The sequence below is a fragment of the Rissa tridactyla genome, chromosome Z, assembly GCF_028500815.1.
Source record: "Rissa tridactyla isolate bRisTri1 chromosome Z, bRisTri1.patW.cur.20221130, whole genome shotgun sequence".
NCBI lineage: Eukaryota > Metazoa > Chordata > Aves > Charadriiformes > Laridae > Rissa > Rissa tridactyla.
Genome location: NC_071497.1, coordinates 87,209,791 through 87,230,759, shown reverse-complemented (window position 1 = coordinate 87,230,759; position 20,969 = coordinate 87,209,791). Strand labels below are relative to the sequence as shown.

At 45.9% G+C, this 20,969-nt stretch overlaps 1 protein-coding gene across 1 annotated transcript; it reads left to right on the top strand.

Annotated features, from left to right (window-relative positions):
• The first annotated feature begins 545 nt into the window (after positions 1-545).
• On the top strand, positions 546-20,276 carry LOC128902247 (ferrochelatase, mitochondrial). Its single transcript, XM_054184840.1, has 11 exons — positions 546-690; positions 3,195-3,300; positions 4,536-4,655; positions 5,040-5,188; positions 10,794-10,928; positions 11,443-11,549; positions 12,537-12,635; positions 13,397-13,504; positions 14,478-14,642; positions 15,067-15,126; positions 15,596-20,276. The coding sequence occupies exons 1-11, from the start codon at positions 615-617 to the stop codon at positions 15,728-15,730; spliced, it is 1,260 nt and encodes a 419-aa protein (XP_054040815.1). The 5' UTR covers positions 546-614; the 3' UTR covers positions 15,731-20,276.
• The last annotated feature ends 693 nt before the right edge of the window (positions 20,277-20,969 follow it).

The window sequence follows — 20,969 nt, the reverse complement described above, 5'->3', positions numbered from 1 at the left end:
GGGAGATTTAGGTTAGATATTAGGAAGAAATTTTTCCCTCTGAGGGTGGTGAGCCCCTGGCCCAGGTTGCCCAGAGAAGCTGTGGCTGCCCCATCCCTGGAGGGGTTCAAGGCCAGGTTGGCCGGGGCTTGGAGCAACCTGGGCTGGTGGGAGGTGTCCCTGCCCAGGGCAGGGGGTGGCACTGGGTGGGCTTTAAAGGTCCCTCCCAACCCAAACCATTCTACCATTCAAACTGTATGTCTGTTTCCTGCGCTACCAACAAGGGCCACAGAGAGGGGACTAAGCCGGGTGATGGGGCATGGCGCCGGCCCCCTGAATATAAAATCCGATTTTTTTTAAGGATATTGCGGTCTTCTGTTTGGTTCGCGGGGTGTTCGATCCCTCATTCCCGAGCCCCCCCCGCCTCTCCTGTGGTACCGGTCACACACAGGGACTGTGGAGGAGAACCGGGGGCGGAGCAGCCTGAGGGACTCCCGGCTCGGCCCCGTCGCCTCCGCCGCCGCCCCCCGGCACCGCCCTCGCTGCCGTACGGCAGCGAGGGCGGTGCCGGGGGGCGGCGGCGGAGGCGACGGGGCGGCGGCGGCTGAGGGGCGGTGGCGGTGCCGTCTGAGGGAATGCGGGCGGCCGCCGCCAAGATGGCCGCCGCCGCGGGTGCTGCTGCAGCCGCCGCCGCCGGACGGGCGCGTCAGCGTGAGTTCGGTGGGCTCCGGCCGCCGCCGGATGGGAACGGGGTGCTGAGGCGGGGAGAAGGTGTCGGGGAAAGGGCTGAGGGCTGCCGGCCTGGCCGCGGGGGCCGTGAGGGCGGCGGGACGGCGTTACACAACGGTGCCTTTGCGTAACGTTGCCGGTGGAGCCGGGGCCTTCCCGCAGCGGGGCCGACGCTGCCCCGGGGGTCCCGTTCCCCTCGCCGCGGTATCCGGAGACCTTCGTTAAGTCCGGCTTAATTACCGGGAAGCGGTGGGCGGGCTGGTGGTGGTTTTACCTCTAAACGCACTGAGGGCTGTGGGGCTCGGGCTGCTTTCCTCAGAGGGAGATTTGTCCTTTGCTGCTGTCGGGCTCCGGGTTTCATTGTTCGGTTTGGGTTGGTTTTGTTGTTTTGGTTTTTTTTTTCCCCCCTCTCACGAGTTTAATTGTAAACGAAGCGCTTTTCTTTTTCGAAGGTGTTTGCGTGAAAGCCGGTCCTTCTTTAAATCTTTTTTTAAGGGAGATTTTTTCAAACTTAAGGGCAGGCGGGTGAGGAGGTGTGAGCAGTGAATAGAGCTGCACGTCAGTTTCACGCCCGTCCTGATCCCAGAGCCCCCTGGCTTGGAAGGGACCTTTCAGGTCATCAAGTCCAGCCACCAACCCAACACCGCCCAAACCCCCGCTACCCCACGTCCCTCAGCACCGCGTCTGCCTGGCTTTTAAATCCCTCCAGGGCAACCCTTTCTGGGCAGAAATTTTTCCTGATGTCCATCCTCAACCGACCCTGGTGCAACTCGAGGCTGTTTCCTCTTGTCCGAATGCTGCAAATGTGTGTTATATATGCTACCTACAGATAGGCGTGCATTGCAGTTCTTACAGTATGCGCCCAAAGGAGCAGTTTTGGGTGCTCCTCCGCGGGAGCTGTGTTCCTCACTCTCTGTAATTACAGCGTGTCACCCACTGTATAACTGTAACCACTATAAGGCTGTAGTGGTGAAGCTACCTTCCGAGGGACACCAAGAACGGCAGGAGTGCAGGCACGCACCCACCACCAGCTTCATCGGGCCTTGGCTCCAGAGGCTGCTACGATACTGCCACTTCTAAAACTTAAAGAACATCACTGTAATCAATCTTTCCATCAAGCTGGAAGCATCGTTGTCGCACGTCCTGTGTGTTCTGCATCGTGTGCTTTATGGTGCAGACAGAAATGGGCCCAAACCTCACCTCAAGTAAAACAAATGCTTTCCAGTATTTATGTAGAGTGTGAAAGGATCAATGCAGCCATTGAAACGTCTCTTTTTTATTGTTCTATATACTTAACATATAGTGTCAGTGCTTCAAAAAATAGTAACCTAAGAACTGGAAGAAGAATAAATATTTGAAAAGTCTTTCAGGCATCAGCAGTGCTTGAAGTTCTTCAGTTTCCAGCCTTTTGTATTGCTACAGACACAGGCATCCATGGCTACACACTCTTAATCCTGAGTAAGAAACTGGATTTGCAAGATGCTTTTCACTGTCATTGATTTCAGCAGGTTTTGAGGGCGTTCAGCATCCGTTCAGGATGTTATTAGGGACCTGTGAACCGTAAGATGCTCTTCGCAGCGGGTGGATCGGCTGCTGGGGAGGTCTGTGCTATTGGGGCTCAATTGCTGCTGGAACTCCTGCAGTCTGACAAGGGAAGTGTCGCACCAAACAATTGCTACAGAGCCAGGGATGTAGAATTTAACAATTTTTTTTCATCTTGGGCAATTCACACTATTGTTGCACTGAGAAATATCATGTAATGACTATGAACTCCTACGGAAAACAAAGTGTGCTTTTGAAAAAGCAGACTGTAGCCAGCATGTGGGAAGTAAAGTACCCTTTTTTTTGGCTGATGCTGAAATCCAGGAATAATATAAGTTGCCTAGCTGGGTAGTGAGAAAGAAGGCTGCCCGCGTCCCTGGGTAAATGGATTCTGAAACTGCTGCTCAGTGTACCCGGCGCAGGGTCAAACTAAGGAGCTGTGTGCTTACGGCTCGCAGGTGCTGACCTACGTTGCTGAAGTTTGCTGGTGACCCTAAATTAACAAGTGTCTAACCTACGTTGTAGAGCTGCTGTAGAAATACTTTGCTTTTCTAGTGTTAGCCCAGGTACGTCTGTACCACGAGGAGTTAGGTAGCTTGACATCCTTCCTTCCTTAGCATGTCAGCCCTGCATAGTTTCTCTTGTGTTGTCACCAGTTATTTTGGACTTAGATTGGAGCTTAAAGATTAGTGAGGCTTTGGTTTGGTTTTAGGTTACTACCTGGTATCTGAAAAGCTGTTAGTATAGAGTGTTTAAAGAAAGGCAGAAGCTTGCAATTTCGTGACTTTCTTTGATTCCAGGACATGGAGCTTAAGGGAGAAAATGCCAAGCAGCGTGATACTGCCAAGTGTGTTTATGTAGCTCTTGGGGGATTAGTGCCTATCTGGTGAAAAGGCCCCTCAGCCCGGTGTGAGGTTATCAGTGTGCTGTTATCTTTCTTCCAGTTGTTAAAACCAGCAGTCAGCTGAGGGTCCCGGTACGATGGAGAGGCCAGGCAACTGCAGCCGCAGTGACGGAAAGCACAAAACCTCAAATTCAGCCAGAAGTGCGGTAAGTTTGCGATGAGGTGTGGGTGGGTGTGACCTGCTGCCGTTGCCCTCTGTCTCTCTCTGATATGGTATGCTGCTTTACTTGCATAGCAAAGCTAGTTATGTAGTAAAACGTGGCAGTCACGGGGCTTGATCTAGGTTTTTTGTGTGTATAATTGCTTTTATCTGTCTGGCTGCATTCACCAAGCCTCTTGTTTTCACAGTTCTGTGGGGCAAGGATGGCCTGCCTTGTTCTTTGCGGAGCGCAGTGAGGCAGTGGCCCACGGTAAAGCCTGGGGCAGTGCAGCGGCAATAGAACAAACAGTAGGATAGTACTGTTACCTGAGGTTCTGGTTCCTGCTTCCTGGGTTTTATTCAGCAACCTCCTGATAGACATTCCAGGAGGAGGGGAATGGAAACTGAGGTCCTGACCCATTGGGGCAGGCCTAGGCTCCTCCTGGTGACCCTTTGTAGGGCTTTGGCTTTAACAAGAGGAGGGCAAAACTCCCCGTGCATCCGCGGTTCCAGGAGGCAAGAGATCCTGGTCACTGGGCTCCCCTGGGCAGGGGAGACGATTCGATGAGGAAATCCACCTCTTGGGTGAGCATTGTGATCAGCAGCCGTTTCTGTAAAAGCTGATAGTGCCATCTGCTCCGCTCTGCTGGGCTGTGAGGGGTGTTATCCTTGGAACAGCGTGCTGGACCTGCACCCGGGTAGAAAACCCATTATGGAAAAAAAAAAAACCAAACCAAACGACCCAAACAAAACCAACCTTGCGCTTATTTTATGTGTAGAATTGCTCTTTGCTGCTTTCACGGCTTCAGGAGATGAGATGTGTCTCCAAAGTAATGAAAACAAAGACCTGTGTGGGTAGCTCATCTGTTTTCTGTGGAAGCTGATGCTTGGTTGGAATTTTGAATTGGAATCTACAGCTAGCGTTCAGCTGAGATGGTTCCTTAGGCCCTATTTTATAACCTCCCTTATGGCCTTCAGCTGCGAGATAATTTTCTCAGTATATTTCCAGTTAAACTCTGTGTTGCAAAGTGATTACTTTTTAAAAAAAAGATCATGTAAATACTTGTTCTCTGGCTATTCATGCTTGTAGCTCACATTTTTACATAAGCAGGATGAGCTTCTAAATCGGATGCTGCTTTTGCGAAAGACATGCAGAAGGATAAACTGATCATTTTGTAATAATAATAACAATAAAAAAAAGCAGTCTGTCACTCAGATTTGAAATATCTCTTGTCTCCGTAGGAAACCTAAAACAGGAATCTTGATGTTAAACATGGGAGGTCCAGAACGGCTGGATGATGTACATGATTTCTTACTTCGGCTCTTCCTGGACAGGGATTTAATGACAATGCCAGCTCAAAAGTGAGAATCACTGTGAACTCCTGTGTTAACAGTCAGTGTTGGGTGGTTTTGTCTTAGCTGTAGGCTTGAACATTTAACTTCTGTTTAAGTCAGCATTTCTTAAGATTGTTTCATCTTGGGACCAGTCAGTGTAAGAAATGGTGTTATAATTCTCTGGAAATAGATTATGCCAAAATTATTCTCTTCTAATTGCAAATTGTGATTTCCTGTCACTTACTATGTTTGGGAAGGGTGATGGAATGTAACATCAAATAAGCCATGCAATGCTTGTTTGCTGTAGTTTGGGGAGATTGCCGTGGAAAACCCACTGCAGTGGAGAGATTCGGAGAAAGGGCTGGTGATTTGGGGTGTGATGTTAATTTGTGTACCTTTTGAATGCTTTAGTAAATTGGCACCATTCATTGCCAAACGCCGCACACCAAAAATCCAGGAGCAGTACAGCAGGATTGGAGGTGGATCCCCAATAAAGAAGTGGACGGCGGTGCAGGGAGAAGGCATGGTGAAACTGCTGGACAGCATGTCTCCTCACACCGGTACTTCTTTACTCTACTCTGCTTGTTAAAAAGTCGTTTTTGCTTCATGTGTTGAAAGTATACACTTGTAAAGCAGCTTTTACTTCTCCATTTTTATTGTGAGCGTGAACAGTGTTCTCAGTCCTGATAGGAAATCATGACAAAGATATTGCAGAAGTTCTTATTCGTTAAAAACTAAGCATATGCAAAAGCATGAGGTTCCCACACATGCAAATATATTTTTGTGCTATGGTCACTTCTGTGGCTGCATTGGAGAATGGCTTTGATTTTGGAGGGTACTGTGGGTACTCATTCGGCCTGCAGCACCACAGTGTAGCACCAAAAAGCCAACAACCAAACAGGTATCCACCTTCTCGGACCAGATACAGTATGTGCTGGGGTCCAACTGTCACCTCTGTCTGTGCCCAAGGTAACTAGCTTAAAAGCTGCTCTGGGTAAGTCCACCCTTAGATGCTGTTGGCATGTTTCCTCTTGCATAACTTCAGCCAGCAGGAAGTCAGGTCTCTGCTCCCTCTTTCATCGAGAGAATAGGGCTTGGAGAGAAAGTAATTCAGTTCATCCTAAGGTCGTTATCAAAGATGGGGGGTCACCCTCTAAAGGTACACTTAGCTCTCCCCTTTGATTATGGGAAGAAATCGAGATGACTATAATGGACAAAGTATCTTATTTTCAAATGGCTGAAGCTAGGTGACAGGAGTCTCCATTGGTGTGTATGACTGCAAGGTGTCACACCTTGCCCTGTAAGTCTTGCTTGAGCTTGAAGAAGTTTATGCTGAAGAGAAGTGGTTGAGTCCTAGATGATAAGGAAGGGGAATGTATTTCATGTGAACAAATAAGGCAGGCATGGGAGAAGATTGTTCAGAGTGGCGTTTTCCCTAGCATAAATGAGGTGGAAGTTCGTGACCATTGGCAGTGGCAGTATAATCTCATGTAATTCTCCTGTCTTTTATGAAGAGGTAGAGTGGGAGAATGACGATCCTCTTAGGCTGCACATGTGCGTCCACATACAGCATAAAAAACCGCCTGTCGATCTAGGGTTTCCTGGCTGTTCATGTTCTGCCCGCTGGTGCTATTGAGTTTCACAGGGGGGTGGGATCCCCTGCTGTAAAATGCAGGGGCACCTTCTCCTGGCTGCTCCTTGTAGCTAACTGCAGGACGGTGTCATTCGGCTGCCGCACGCTCGCGGCAGCCAGCAGTTAGGGCTCAGAGGCCGGTGCAGCGTTCCCTGCTCCTGCTGCTTCCTCCAAGTGCCCTTCCCTGCTCAGGGCCAGCTCGGCCAGGGAGCTGTGCAGAGTCTGTCTGGTATAGAACAGCTCTGAGGCCAGAACGTAACGCTGTGAAACCTTTTGCATTTGCCTTTTGTTACACCAGCCTGAGCCTAAAGAATAGGTGACTGCATGGGAGTCTGACAATTCTCCAAAGCTGCAGGTGTCTTTCATTCCTCTGAAATGTCCCTCTGCAGTTATTGCTTGGATGTAATCAGAGCTTTTGGAACTTTGTCTGAATCTGTAACTATTAATAATGGATAAAAGAACTAACACCAATTAGGCCTGGTTTCAGGACTGAAGGGGAGGTCGTTGGAAAGAAAAGACAAGGTTTTGTAGCTGAACAATGCAGGGCTTGGTTGAGTGATAGCAGTGTGCTCCACCCGGGGACATGAGCAGGAGATAAGGCCTAACCGTTTGCCTTGGGTGGAAATAGAAGCTGTCTTTGCCAGTTCTTCCTTGACAATAAGAAAATTCGAAAGGTGAATGCAGCCTCCCTCCCCTCTCTTCGGATCACAGAATCTCTCTGAATCTTGCTCCCTCACAGCAAGGAGCTGTGACTTGTATGGAGTACCCTGTGCCAAGCTACCTGGTAGCACTAGTATGATGGGAAATTGTGGGGATGCTTCTGTGAATGTCCTTTTACCAAGGGCTTCGGCTAACACGTTTTATCATGCAATTGCAATGGGCCAGGTGTGCGAACATAGACAACTGTGGTCATTCACATAGTGTTAATTTGCTGTGATTCAGCCACTTCAGTCTCTCTACTAAAACCTCCAACTAATTGATACGGGTCATTTTTCAGCCAGGTTAGATGTATTCATGGTGGAATGTGCACCAGCGTAGCTGAATTGCTTTCAAAGGAGTTGTTAGTTGAATTTGACTTCGGTTTGTATTGTTGCTCCGTTAGCAGCTATGAACTAGAAGTCTGTTTCTCCTCTGTCGCTTGGTGAAGGCAATAGGTCATTTTCTTACAGTGCCTTTTATGCTACAGTTTCTTTCTATGTGACATTAAAGCCATGGTTTTAATAAACGTGAGTGGCCGCACTAGAAATTAAACTTCCACATTCACGGAGCAGCTCAAAGGTGATGGCCATCTTCTGTGTCTTGCCTCTCATGGTACAGGCAAAAAAAGACAGTGAATCTCCCCTGCTTTGACAAAAGCCAGGAGAAACAGTAGTGTGGTCATTGGTCTGTCTGAAGTGACCCATCTGGGGGTCACCTTTGTTCCGATAAGGTATTTCTCTGCATTATGTTTTTTGGCCTTGAAGCAGCAGACTGTCTTTGTGAGTAGAAGGAGCTGACGAGATCACTAAGCTGCCTGCTGAATTCCTCACCGATGTGTTAGCTACAGATAATACTTCTCATCCTGCCACTCCAATAGGAACACTGAACATTTTCAAAAGAACACCTGCTGGAGTAAGAGAAGCCGAAGAGGAGAGCTCTCAATTCTCTTCAGCTCAGCAGCTTTACAACGCCTGGTGCTGCAAGCCTGCTTCTCCCTTCAGTTTCCATAACCCTCGCTGGTGTGGTGCTGGGGTGTCAGGGAATCCCCCTTCATGTTTGACGATACGCGTTACTTGATTCCTAGCTATTTTAGAATTCTTTGTGGGACCTGCTTCAGACTTGGGTAGAAAAGGGCTAGAGGTAGAAGACTGGTAAAAGGCTCTGTAATGTGAAAAGTAACGTTCTTGGAAGGCAAGAACCAAATTTGTTTCACTTGTTCATCATGGAACGCATTGGGTAATATTTGATCCTTTTTTCCACAGATGCTACTCTCTAGCTTAATTCCAGCTGTGGTCCCTGGGAGTATAGTCAAAGCCTGAAGCCAAAATCGCATGTGTTTTAGCAGCAGTAACCCCTGAAGGGTCAGGCTTGCAACAGGTTCTGAAGATAAGCTTAGAAAGTTTATCTGCTTTTCTCGCAACTACTACACTTTTTGTGTAGTCACACCCACCTCTGTGCAGTTCTTGCACCTGATAAGTCCTTTAGAGACCTCCTTTTTTACCTAACAGTATGTGCAGTTTTAAAAATTGACAGTGCTAACCATTGCTAACAATTTAATGTAGTGCCAGCCATTTCCTTAAGCATTTTGAGTAACCTTGCAGCGATACAGAGTACTGTGCTGCTTCAGAATAGCTTGAAACAGTTGCTTCCAGCCGGAGCTGGGTGGTTGGGAATATCGTGTACTCTTCCTTCCGAATGAGTGGGGTTGGGTAGGTTTAGTGATCTGTAAGAAGAAATCACACAAACATGGTGATAAGAAAATCCATTTCTGTTGTTGGTTTGTTTGGGGTTTTTTTTAATGCTGGCATCAAGTAGGCTAATGTCTTGCAATGGTAATGATATTTTAAGAAGGCACGTCTTGCTTTTTCATTGGTTTTAATTGTAATGGTTTCTAGTATTTCTTACAAGCTGTATTTTAGCTGAGATTCCCTTCACAGCAAAATGAAAGCTCACAGGACGAGGGGCCATATTTCCCAGGTTAAGCTCCTACTGTCTTTGCTCTGCTTAGTCAGACTTTTGTTTTTAATGCCATTTAAAAATGTTAATGAGGTTACTGGCTCCTGGGGCTCCTGAAGTTCGGTCATTATTTGCTACTGCTCCCAACTGGGAGCTCTTTTGCCTCCTGCAGAGAACTGGGGCTGACTGAACCTGTTATCTGAATCCTGTATAAATGTTTGGAGTGGAGAGCAAGTACAGGACATCTGCTTCCTTCAGAGACCTCTTAAATCTTGTTTCAGAGGTAATCACCTGGAAACCCTGAAAAAGAAACTTTGCTTTTGTTCTTCTAAGAACCTCTGTCCTCTACTTAAAAAAAAAACAACAACAAAAAAAAAACAAACCAAAAAACAAACCCCAAAAAAACCCACAACAACAAACAAAAGAACAATCAAAACCCAAAATAAAACAAGAAACTTGCCCTCCCTCCCTGCCCTTAAGCGAACCATACTCCCCAAACCTTGAGGCCAACACCCAAAAGATAGAGGTAAAAAATGGAAAAACCTGAAATGTTGTCCTTGGAGACAATAATATTGCCTTCAAAATAAAGTGTTTAAAGGCATGAAAAACACCCAGAAACCAGAATGAAAGAGCATGTGACCCATATTCAGTACCACCGATCTCCTGCCCCAGAGGACAGTCCCGGCCCTTGGGGGTTTATGTGCAAAGGGAGCAGCCTCACCGGGGCGGGGGAAGGCAGCGTCTTCTCTCGTGAGGATGGCGTCCAGAGCAGTTGCATCAGACGGTGGTTTCACCTTGTCTTCTTTTTAGCTTTGCGTTTTAATGTGGTTAACTGGAGGCAAGGAAGTGGAAAGAAGTGACATAGAATTACATCTGCATAAAATGGCGAAGGAGAAGATAGAGTAGGTGAAGGAAACGCAAGGGAGCCAGGTCTTTGCTGTTAGAGGGCAAGGAAGGGAGGGCATGCGAAGCAAACGGTCGGTAGCTGGGAATTCTGCCCGAACGCCCCTGCAGTGCTGGGACCGAGGCCTGTTCCAGCAAAGGCATACGAATCCTTCACACACGGAAGGCATCCTGTTTTGATGACTTCTCTGTTGGCACCCAGAGCATGAAAGGGTTAAAATTATCTGATTTTCTCGAAATGCCTTTTAGGCAGCTAATGTCTGTAAGGTGCAGAGCCTTTGCCTGTTTGAAGGTGATCCCTGTAGAGCAGAAGATCTCAGTGCTGGCACACAAAATTGCAGCCCAATTATATTTGAAAGTTTAGGTAAATAAAATTACCCGGAATATACAAACTGCTTAAGCAATGTGTTTCCTTTTGTATGGCAGAATGAAGAAAGCCTTGTCTTTCCTCAGATTTTGACATTTTAGTTACACTGGTGTATTTAAAACATCTGACTTCTGATTTCAGTGAGCGAGTTGAGCTACGCTGTTAGGAAGCCTATAGCACGTCTGGAGCCATGATCTGTGTTAGGGCACAGGAGTGTTGATTTGGCATCTTGTAGTGACGCTTTTTTACCAATACATCCTTTAAATCAGAACTTGCCCGGTAAAACGTCAGAGCTCTGTGCCGTCTGGAAACCACGCCTCAGCTAAACTAAGTAAAAGCAGAAGAGTGATGCTTCCTGCAGAAGCCAACAATAGTATAAATCACTTTTAAATTCTAATAACAGCAAAGTGAATTACCAGAAAAATAGTTGGCCAAAGAAAGCTGTGTTTATACGGCAGTGGTTTAGAAAAGTAGCCAGAAAATTATCAACAAGTTTATTTCAGCAGTTTCAGTCTGTCTGATTCTGTACTTTGTACTTATTAATGATGTGTCATTGAGAGTCCTTGGGTTTTTTCTGCAATTTCTTTTCCTGTGCTTTGGCTGGCAGCGCCTCACAAATACTACATTGGCTTCCGGTACGTCCATCCTCTGACAGAAGAAGCAATTGAAGAGATGGAGAAAGATGGCATTGAAAGGGCTATCGCTTTCACACAGTACCCACAGTACAGTTGTTCTACCACAGGTGAGCGTCTGCGCGGGAGCAGGGCATGGACAGAGGTGAACGTAGGTGCGTGTCTGTGAGCCTCGGGAGCGTGCGGAGGGGCAGTGCAAGCTCTCCTGTCTTCTCAGAGTGCCCCTTCCTGTGGCTTCATTGCCCACTCCAGACCCTCCGTATTTACTACAACTCCGGATCTTAGGTAGCAACTTTTAAACTAAGGATAGCTTTATGTGACCATTGTTATTGTGAGGTAACATAAACCGAAGGCTCAGGAACACGACTGAGTAAGCTTTCTTCATGGGAACTAGAGCAGTAATTGTTCTGCAGCTAAAGAATAGCTTAGCAAATTGTTCTTGGCTTGTACGTTGTATGAACTTTGATATAATTGTTCCCATTTGAGGCGCTCTGTTCTTTTTTTTTTGGTTGCATTTTAAATGTCGTATTTAAAATGTTATAGCACCTTACTACAAAACTGTTTTCACCTGATGAGTTGCTAATGCATTGGCTGAACTTATGTTCTTAATTCTCTGCATTTCAGGAAGTAGTTTAAATGCCATTTATCGCTACTATAATAAAAAAGGGGAGAAACCGAAGATGAAGTGGAGTATAATTGACCGATGGCCCACACATCCCCTTCTTATTCAGGTATGGATTTGTATGAGAGTCTTTGAAATTAGCAGTCAGAACGAGAGGTGTGAACTGAGCAGGTCCGATATGTTATCAGATTGGCATTCCCTGGACTTTTCTTAGATTGGTTGATGTAGGAGAAACTTAGTACCTTTGCATTGCCAGCTGACTTTAAAACAACAAAGAACTAAGTAAATACAGATATTTCTGAGTTTCCTTTTCAGAAATATTTGCTACCAGTAGAAACACAGTGTAGTGTTAAACAACAGAAACGTTCTGAGGAAACGCTTCACTTAGATCAAGTCTTAGTTTCTAACAAAGCTTACAAGATATTTAGCTATAGAACATACGAAAAGAAGAAAAACCACTTGAGAAGAATAAAAGGAATGCTTCAGTTTGAGTGTACGTTTTAGTTATGGTAATGAAATGTGTCTTGTCTACTATGTATGAAATTACAGGAGAAGGATGGTTATTTCATGCCAGATGTTTTGGCATGATAATGTGTCTAAGTGACCACCGTGCACATCTTCATCCAAAAGCATGCTTGTACTATCCTAACAGTGTTTGCTGGAAGGGACCTCTAGAGGTCATTAGTCCAAATTCCTGCTCAGAGCAGGGCTGTGGCTGACACACAGACAGATCAGGTTGGTTTGTCAGGTTCTCATCCAGCAGCAGAGAGGTAATTCCAGGCACAGCGCTGACTGTGGCAGGAGCAATTAAGGGAAACCTTCCTCCTTCCTTTACACCATCTTAAAACAACTGGGATGATCAAAAGTTCATGGGAACCTTTGGTGTGTTGGGACTGGGCACTGTGTGCTAATGCATAGTAAGAGTATGTAATATGCGCTGTCTCTCCCTCTTGCCCCACGCGTACTGAATTTTGGAGTTTTGGAGTTCCTAAGGCAACCTGGAACATTGAAGCTGCCTATCTGGGGTCATTCAAGAGCCCATAATGCCTCTCAGTGCTTCTGATTCAGGGCTTTGCTTTTTTTTTTTTCTGAACAGTGCTTCACCGATCACATACAGAAGGAACTGAACCTGTTTCCACCCGACAAAAGGAAAGATGTCGTCATCCTCTTCTCGGCTCACTCGCTGCCCATGTCTGTGAGTTACATCAGGTCCCTTCTGGCACTGTTAGACCAGAGTCACTCTGGCCGGGCTGAATGGAAGGGCATGAGGCTCGCCCGCCCGTGGGGTGGAGCCACAGTTGTGGGAGTGCCAGGCAAATATAAGAGACAAATACGAAGGTGAGTTAGTGGGTTGGAGGTGGAAGCCTGACGCGGAGCTGAAGGTGAAGCACGTGAGCTGTGTGCAGCACGCTTGCTCAGATCTGTGCTGTCGGCCACCATTGAGGATGGGGCGCTGGGTTACGTCAGGCTCGGTATGGCTGCTTTCATGGCCTCACGAATTTTCCAGCTTAAACTCAGATGGTAATGGAAGGGAAAATTTGATTATTTTCTCACCTCTAGAAAGCAGTAATAATGCTTTCCCTGAAGGAATGAAAGTAAAAAAGGTGGCAATAAATGACTTAATCCTCTGTCAGCAACCGGCAACTGCAGTGAAATGGCTCTTGGAGCATTTTTCAAAAATGCAGTGCTGTTACCGAAATGTAACCATATCTATGTATGATGATATAATAATTTATCTTTTGTCATGGGAGGAAGGAGGAGTAGATGTTCTGGTAAAGCAGCTTCATCATGGAGTTTGCTGGGCAAGAATGCAGTTTTTCTTCCCTGTTTCGGATGAGCCAGGCACTTTGTATGGCCTGTCCCTGGCGCAGCCGCGTCACGTGCAGCAGTGATTTAGGTGATCTTTGCCCAAACGTGTTCACTGGGAGAAAAAGGTCTGGTGTTTCTGTGTTGAAGGTAGTGAACCGTGGTGATCCGTATCCTCAAGAAGTGGGAGCTACTGTGCAGAGAGTCATGGAGAAGCTGAACTATTCCAACCCGTACAGGCTTGTGTGGCAGTCCAAGGTAAGTGCTCAGGGAAGCTGCAGCGGCACCTGCCACTGTAAAGCTCTTCAGGTGATGGAGTTTACGATCTTACAGCTCAAGAGGGTCATAACCTCAGTGCTTTTTCCCATTTGCAGCAAGTATTTCTGCTAGAACATAATCCCCATATTTTACTCAAATTCAGTCTTTCCAGATACTCTATCTGCAGTTTCTTGCCTTTTTTGTATATTGCATCATTTTGAAGTAGATTTTTGATGTGTCCGTTAGAAAACCTATGATCTCATACATCTAGTTTGGCATTTGTCTCTGCCAGAAAGAAGACTCGAGCACTCACTGGATTTTTAAGGTGTTGCTTTTTGAGGATCAGTGAGCAATTTTTCTGAAATCATCACTATGGTACAGGCATTCTTAATACAGAGCCAAACAGGCTTCATTATTCTTGACAAGGACTGTTTGCGTTACTTTGTACTGCTTATTACTACTGCAGATAGCAAGGAACATAAGTTTTACCAGAATTATGTAGTACAAGTAACTTTATATCTCAAAGGCGTTACACCTATCATGCCATTGTTGTCTTGTTCTTAAAATTGCATTTTATGATACAGCAGCAAATACTTCATGGATAGCAAAGGGATTAGGACACTTTGCTACAGGATGGTAACTTTAAAAGGCAGGTAAACCCTGTGCAGTATTGGTCAGGGTTTTATTGAACTGAAAACAGCAGACCTTTATTTAAATTTTTGTTTAGTTTAATGAAAGTCTCATTTAGGCCAGCCCAGGTTCTGTTTCCTTGGGATTTAAATGACAGGACAGTATGTCTTCATAAAAAAAAAAATCAATGGAGAAAGCGAGAGGTACTGTCAAAAACGGGAAAATACAAATAACTGGCTCCATCTTAAACATGATCTGGCCTGTGTGGTCCTGCTTAAGAAAACATGGATGTTCTTTGTAAAAGTTTTTTTTTTTCTTTATTTCTCTTCCCCTTTTCTTACAGGTTGGCCCGATGCCTTGGCTTGGCCCGCAGACAGATGAGACCATTAAAGGGCTGTGCCAAAGAGGAAAGAAGAACATGTTGTTGGTCCCAATAGCGTTTACAAGTGACCACATTGAAACGCTTTATGAACTGGATATTGAGTATGCCCAAGTTTTAGCGAATGAGGTGAATGTTTTATAGTTTTTATAACTGTTTGGATAGTGGTGCTCTGAAATGACTTTTCCTGTTTTGAAATTTGCTTTGTACTTGCTCTTTGCAATATGCAAATTTTATTTTTCTGTAAATTGAAAATTAATCTGAACTGGTTTAGCTCCAATTGATTTTAGCAACACAAAACAGGTGGGATTTTGTCTTTCTAGGTTTAACTCTTTCGGCCACTACTATCCTTACTAAAAAGAATCATTTAAATTTTGGCAGCAAAGTGAAATTTTGCATCATAGTTATTTTTCCTGTATTGAAAAAACATGATATTGCATTCAGCGCCGTCATTTTGGGGCAACTTCCGAATGAAGCAGAAAGGAAGATTTTGAAGGCTAACTGGTGAAGGCTCTATCAGACTTAACTTCTCTTCTCCTTATTTTTGATTCAGTGTGGAGTTGAAAATATCAGAAGAGCAGAATCTCTTAATGGAAATCCACTGTTCTCCAAGGTATCTTCTTTGTTGCAATAGCTGTAAAAGTTTGCACTTGTGTGTTTCCTAATAGATTATGGATGTCTTCTTGTAGTTTTAAAGTATTTTGAGTTTAAGAGTAAAAATGGAAACCCCTGTAATTTAACCTGTATACCACAAAGAGTTTTATTTTACCATAGTTCGTGGTGGTGGTTTTTTTAGAAAAAAAAAAAAAAGTTCAGAAGTTTGGCTTGACAAAAAAGAAAAACAGTTTTGTATCTATTTTTAGTAATCTTTTAATGAAATATTTGTCTTAAGATACTGTGCCAATACGGCTTTAAAGCAAGATTTTCCCCTGAAGTAAAAGGGGGGTGGTGCTTAAAAAGTGTAGGCTGGTGGATACACAATTTGGCAATCTCGCTAGTCAGTGTGACGCATGTTAAGGCATTTTTTTATGTTACGTAGATAACGTTTGCTCACTTCTGTTTTTTAATTAACTGTCTTTCAGGCTCTGGCAGACTTGGTCTGTTCCCACATCCAGTCGAATGAGATCTGCTCTAGGCAGTTAACCCTCTGCTGCCCACTCTGTGTGAATCCCGTCTGCAGGGAGACGAAAGCCTTCTTCACCGGCCAGCAGCTGTGATGGGCGCTGGGGAGGGCACCTCTGGCTCCAGCAGGAGCATCGCCCTGGTGAAGCAGTGCAAAGCAAAGAAACCGCTTGGCCACACTGCGCTGTTAGATACTTACAGGCTGGTAGTCTGTAACGTTAACCTCGTGGTAGTGAGGAGAACTTGACTTTTTATGGGGTTTTTTTTCTTCTTATGTTTTCTTTGTTTGAGAAGAGTTTGCAGAAAGTAGGAAAATAAGGCATTTCTCTTGTGAGATGTGAAAAGATCTCCTTTCCTCTGATTCTGATTGGATTTAGCATGAGCCCATAAGTACGCACTGAAAAACTTAAAAAATTTTTCTACAAATTAGCTTCTATTTCCTATGCAGGGATTTATTTGTATGCAGTTTTGTCATGAGTGCGTTAGCTGCGACTTTCCAGGTCAAGCGTATGATTATTTGTTTTGTTTATGCTTAAGGTACCGTATAACCAGCATAGTCACCGATTGTCTCTCTGAGAGTGATTTTTTTCAGATGGCTTTGGAGATCAAGTGACTTCTAATGCTTTTTAAATAATGTGTGTATTTTTTTAGAACATAAAGATAAGGCTTTATTTTGTTTTGTTTTTTTCCTCCTGCCAGAAACTTCCGGTGAAGGCTTAGCTGGGATAGTAGAACGCACAAGATTTGTTTACATTTTCTAGCAAAAACACTCTCATTATCTGCAGGAAAGCCTCTGCGTTTGAAGAGCGTAAAGTGAAAGGAATAAGCCTGTTTGGGTGATGCTGAAGAGCATGCTTAGTTGAAACGAGCTGTGTACGTTTCAAATCTAGCAGCTGTCAGCAGCATGTATGGAAACATGTTGGTTTATCTTTTAAGCAAAATGGCTTTTTAAAGTTTTTATTAAAAAGGGCTTTCTCTGTTTGGTTAAGTAAATTTAGAAAGTCAGGCTTGGTCTCCAGAGACTTATAGATCTGCTCTGTGCTTTCTACTGTGCCACAGTGCTGTGGTTTTTGTGGGATACCTATGGAGTTCCGTAGGTACAATTGATCTAGCTTAATTGATGTTATTTAAAAGTGAGATGATAAGTCAGGAGTAATTTACATAGGAGATGCCTGAGAGCCAGCAGCGCCGCAGGCTGACAGCTGTGTGCGAGCGCGTACCTTTGTAACAGCTGAACGTGGTCTGTTAGATTCTCGGCACTCATTGTGGGCCGGGAGTGTGCACTCGTAACCCAGCTAAACTTCTTCCTCGTTTTGGCAGGCGTTGGGGTGCATCAGGACTGCTGAATCCACTCCTGAGTAGCGGTAGTTTTGTGGAGTGAAAAACCTTTTTAGGGCAGTATTCCCTCACTGTCAGCGCCGGGACCGGTGTCCAGGTTAGTCTTGGGATAGGAGAGGCCTTTTCCGAAAGGCTGGTCGCTGCACAGCAAGCCTGAGCTTGGCACTGGAAGTAGTTCAGGGCAGAAGTGCCGCAGCACCTCCCTCAGTGGTCCCCTCGCGCGGGGACCTCTCCTCCTGGCTGGGACAGAGGAGGAGCAAAGCTGTGACAGTGTTCTGTGGGACTGAGCCATATGTCTGTTAGCCTAGCTGTCAACTTCATGGGTAGAAATGTTTACTTTACGTAATTAGCACTGAAATTCCAGTACTTTGGCAATGCAGGTTGTTTTCTGTAATTGGCGATTCAGCTAATCGTGATGTTTGAGAAGCAGATGCCACGCCGCTCAGACAGTTTTATTTGCTATTGTAATTATGAGGCATGAACAGTTTGAACCTCTGATCTTTCAAGGATAGGGTTGTTTAAAAAGAAACAGGCCTCTGTTGGTATAGCAGGGGTTTACCTTGTTCTATTTTATGATGCAAGAATGAAACGTGGGATACTAAATGGACGCTGCGTCGATCAGCCAGTGGGCCCAGTACTGCCATGGAGCGGTGTAAATCCTACTGCACAGCCTCGCTGGGACCTGTGGCCTGACACGTCCTGAGAGGTGATTGCCGTGTCTCCACTGCCATACTGCAGCTTCCCAGTGTGATTATGGTGGGACAGACTGAAACTCCTTCAGCGCCAGAGCCTCCGACATCACTGCTGCCCCTCGTTGCTTTAGCAGAAAGAAGTCTTCCTTGACCCTTCGTAGCGGTGCCTGTTTCAGTGGCAGGGAGCCAGCAGCCAGGACTTCTCTTCTCGCTCTCTTGCCCCGTTCTTGGTGTCTGCTCGCTGCCTTGGCAGGCAAAAGGAACGCAAAGCTGACTCCTGCCCTTGCTCGGGTGGAGTAGGTGGTTGTCACATGCTTACGGAAGGGTGACGTTTTCATGGAAAAGCTTTGAATCAATGGCAAAAGAGTAAAAATGTCTGCAATATGTGTGGGAAGGGAACACTGGCCTTATCTCTCCTTGGACAAAGAACTTCTTTTCTCTGTTCCCGTTTCCCTGCTTGACACTTATGGGTCACTGGAAAACAGCCTGTTTTGTAGAATCTTCCTACTTATACCTCTTTCCTACCAGCCGAAGGGTGTATCGACCTTCAAATCCAGGTTGTGACCAGCACATTTCGAAGTGTGGCTGAAGCTGGCAACTGAAGGTTAACTTTATATGAACGTTGTGATGCTATAAATATAGATTGGCTTTTTATTTCCATACTGGAGAGAGTACTGAATATATTAGCCGTCACTAATTATGAGGCATTATGTTTGTCCCCAGTTATAAAAGGTATTTAAAATTCACTTTTTAGTATGCTAACCACAAGTGAGATAATTACTAAGCCTATTGCTGCTATTAGACCATAATGTAGAAATCACTTAATTTTCTAGCTTTTAGCAGATGGATCTCATCTCATGGAGTTGGGGGTGTTCTTCATTTTGCTGAACAGATTTGTAAAACCACTCTGTCCTGTTGTGTAACACGCGTAATTTTGTCCGAGTGCAGCATCAAAAGCCTGTTGAAAAACTACCTGAGCGAGTTAGCTAGCAGCTCTGCTTAATGTTTGTAACAGAAATCAAGATAACTGAGACGGGTAATGGCGTGAATTCTGCTGCCATCGAAATCTTCTAATCCTGTGGTTTTTGTTTGGGAGTGTTTCTGACTATGCTAACTAACAGTGGCATTCATCTGACCTTACTTTAGATGCTTCCGATGTAGACGTCAACATCTGAGCTGGTTTCCTAGGTACTATTTATGGTCAAAAGATTGCTTTAATATGCGATTCTGAGAAATTATTCGTCTCTCAAAGCGGATGTCCACAGCGGGGTGGATGAGTTTCACTCTGTTGCTGCCTCTGAGTGTGAAGGGAGCGTGGGGACTAACTCGGAGGTAGTTAGCTACGTTACACATGTCTAACGTGAGGAGAGATGAATCCCATCCATTACGTGCCTTCTTCTTCAGCACTCTGACAGCGATGTGTAGCCGCTGCATTTGGGAGATTGCAGTCTTAACCCGCAGTTATGCATTCAGCTTCCCTCTGGCAGATTTTAAACGTTTGGTGCTATGAAGTCAGGACCCCATCTCGCCAGATCCTGAGTGCTTTCTGCTCTGGTTGAATTGACTTGAGCACGTGGAAGTGTCAGCATCTGGCAGACTCTAGTCCTGGGACAATAATCGAGTTTGATTTTTTCGTTATCAATTACACTCCTTTTGCAGTACTTTATTTCATTTGCAAGTATCGTTTACATGTGCCCTGACAAAAAGCAACCAGTTGGAAGTGAGCTGAAGCGGTGTTGCGCAGTGTTGTATCCCAACATTTGGTTGGTGAGAGCCGAGTCCTCAGGCTGGGCGCGAGCAGCGGGGCGGCTGCGGGGACGGTGGGGTGTCACTGTCCCCTTGCCCAGGCTGCTGGGTCCCCCCCTGCTGATGCTGGGGGTGCCGGTTGCAGCGCGGGCTGGCAAACAGCCGCACAGCCGAGGCTGCGCCTCAGAGCAGGGTGAGAGCTTGGGAGAGAAATCTTCGCACCAGCGCGCCCAGCGCTGGCCTGAGGATATCGACTGAAAAATGGGGGAGTTCGGAAACAGAGCCCTTGGTGTCCTAAGGGAAGTAAAGTGGGAAGTAAAAGTGCTTGCAAATGGAATGTGTTGAAGAATTTGCTCGCGATTAGGCTGTTCTCCTGATTTAAGTCTCTGCAATTTTGCTTTTTTCTTTTTTTGTGTGTTCAGTTGGAGTTTTCCTCTTTTGGAGTTTATGTATTCTCTCTTATTACTGGCTGCATTTTAGAAAATGTGATAGCTTCCAAACGTGGTGCTGTAACGTTAAAAGGTGTGTGGATAGCCTGTGAGCTAGCCTGCTCCTGCAGCGAAGAGGATGTCACAGCTGAGCTCGGTGGGGCCGGCGTTTTCCTAGGAATATCTAAAAGCTCACTTCATTTTCCCTTTCTGCCACACCCAGAGAGCTGGAAATCAATATGAAGTGTAAGATGCAAGAGAGAGAAGTTCCTTTTATTTTTAATGCCAGATGTGTACAAATACTTGCTTTTAGTCCAACACAAGTGTTTCAGATTGAACAAGGACTTCCATTTAATGCAACACAAAAAAATTTGTATAATCTTACTGTGTATCAGTCGCCATAAAGGTGGAATTTCGATTAAATTTTTTGGAAGAAATGACTGAGCTGTGTGTCTTTAGTAAGAGCCCTTTGTGATGGTGTTTGATGTCCTCTCTGTTCCTTTCCTTCTCTCTGCGCCAGAAGGCAAAGGCGTTGGGGCATGTGCTGGGCAGCGCTGTGATTCGCATCAGCGTGTGAAGCGATGATTCCCCGGACAGAGTGCCGATGCCGATGTGCTTTGTGCTCGAGAGGCTCAGGCCCTGGGTGCCTCTGGGAGGAAGCGCTCCAGGCGCGCACCAAGCATTCCCACTGCGCGTGGCTCTCGGCCGAATCCTGCTTGAGTGCTCAGTCCAAGGAACCGGACTGATGTTACCTGGAGCAGGGCCTCAGCACCCACCCAGACGTACCGGCCTGGTCCTGCTGTGCCGAATCGCTTGCCGAAGTGGCCGAGCTGTGGTGGGTCCGTGCCTTCGGTGTGCAGGGGAAATAAGGGCACTTCAGCCCTGCGGGCTCACAGTCCTTCGGGGTCAAGTTGGTGTGCACAAGGGCAGAGTTCACTAAGGAAGCTCTGCGAGCAACAGCCTTTTTCTGGGGATTTATGTGTGGTTTTGCACGTGGATGTCCTCAGTAGTCAAAGCTGCTTATTGTGCTCCCCTGGGAGCATCTGTGTACGTAACCTTTCAGCAGGTGGTACCACGTTGGGCTGATGGTTTCACGCTGCCCTTGCCCCCGTGACTTCCCACCTGGGGTA

Coding starts and splice junctions, on each gene's coding strand:
- LOC128902247 (XM_054184840.1), top strand. CDS start 615: ATGCGGGCGGCCGCCGCCAAGATGGCCGCCGCCGCGGGTGCTGCTGCA. Junction 4,656..5,039: donor ATGACAATGCCAGCTCAAAA/GTGAGAATCACT, acceptor TGAATGCTTTAG/TAAATTGGCACCATTCATTG. Junction 12,636..13,396: donor CTCACTCGCTGCCCATGTCT/GTGAGTTACATC, acceptor TCTGTGTTGAAG/GTAGTGAACCGTGGTGATCC.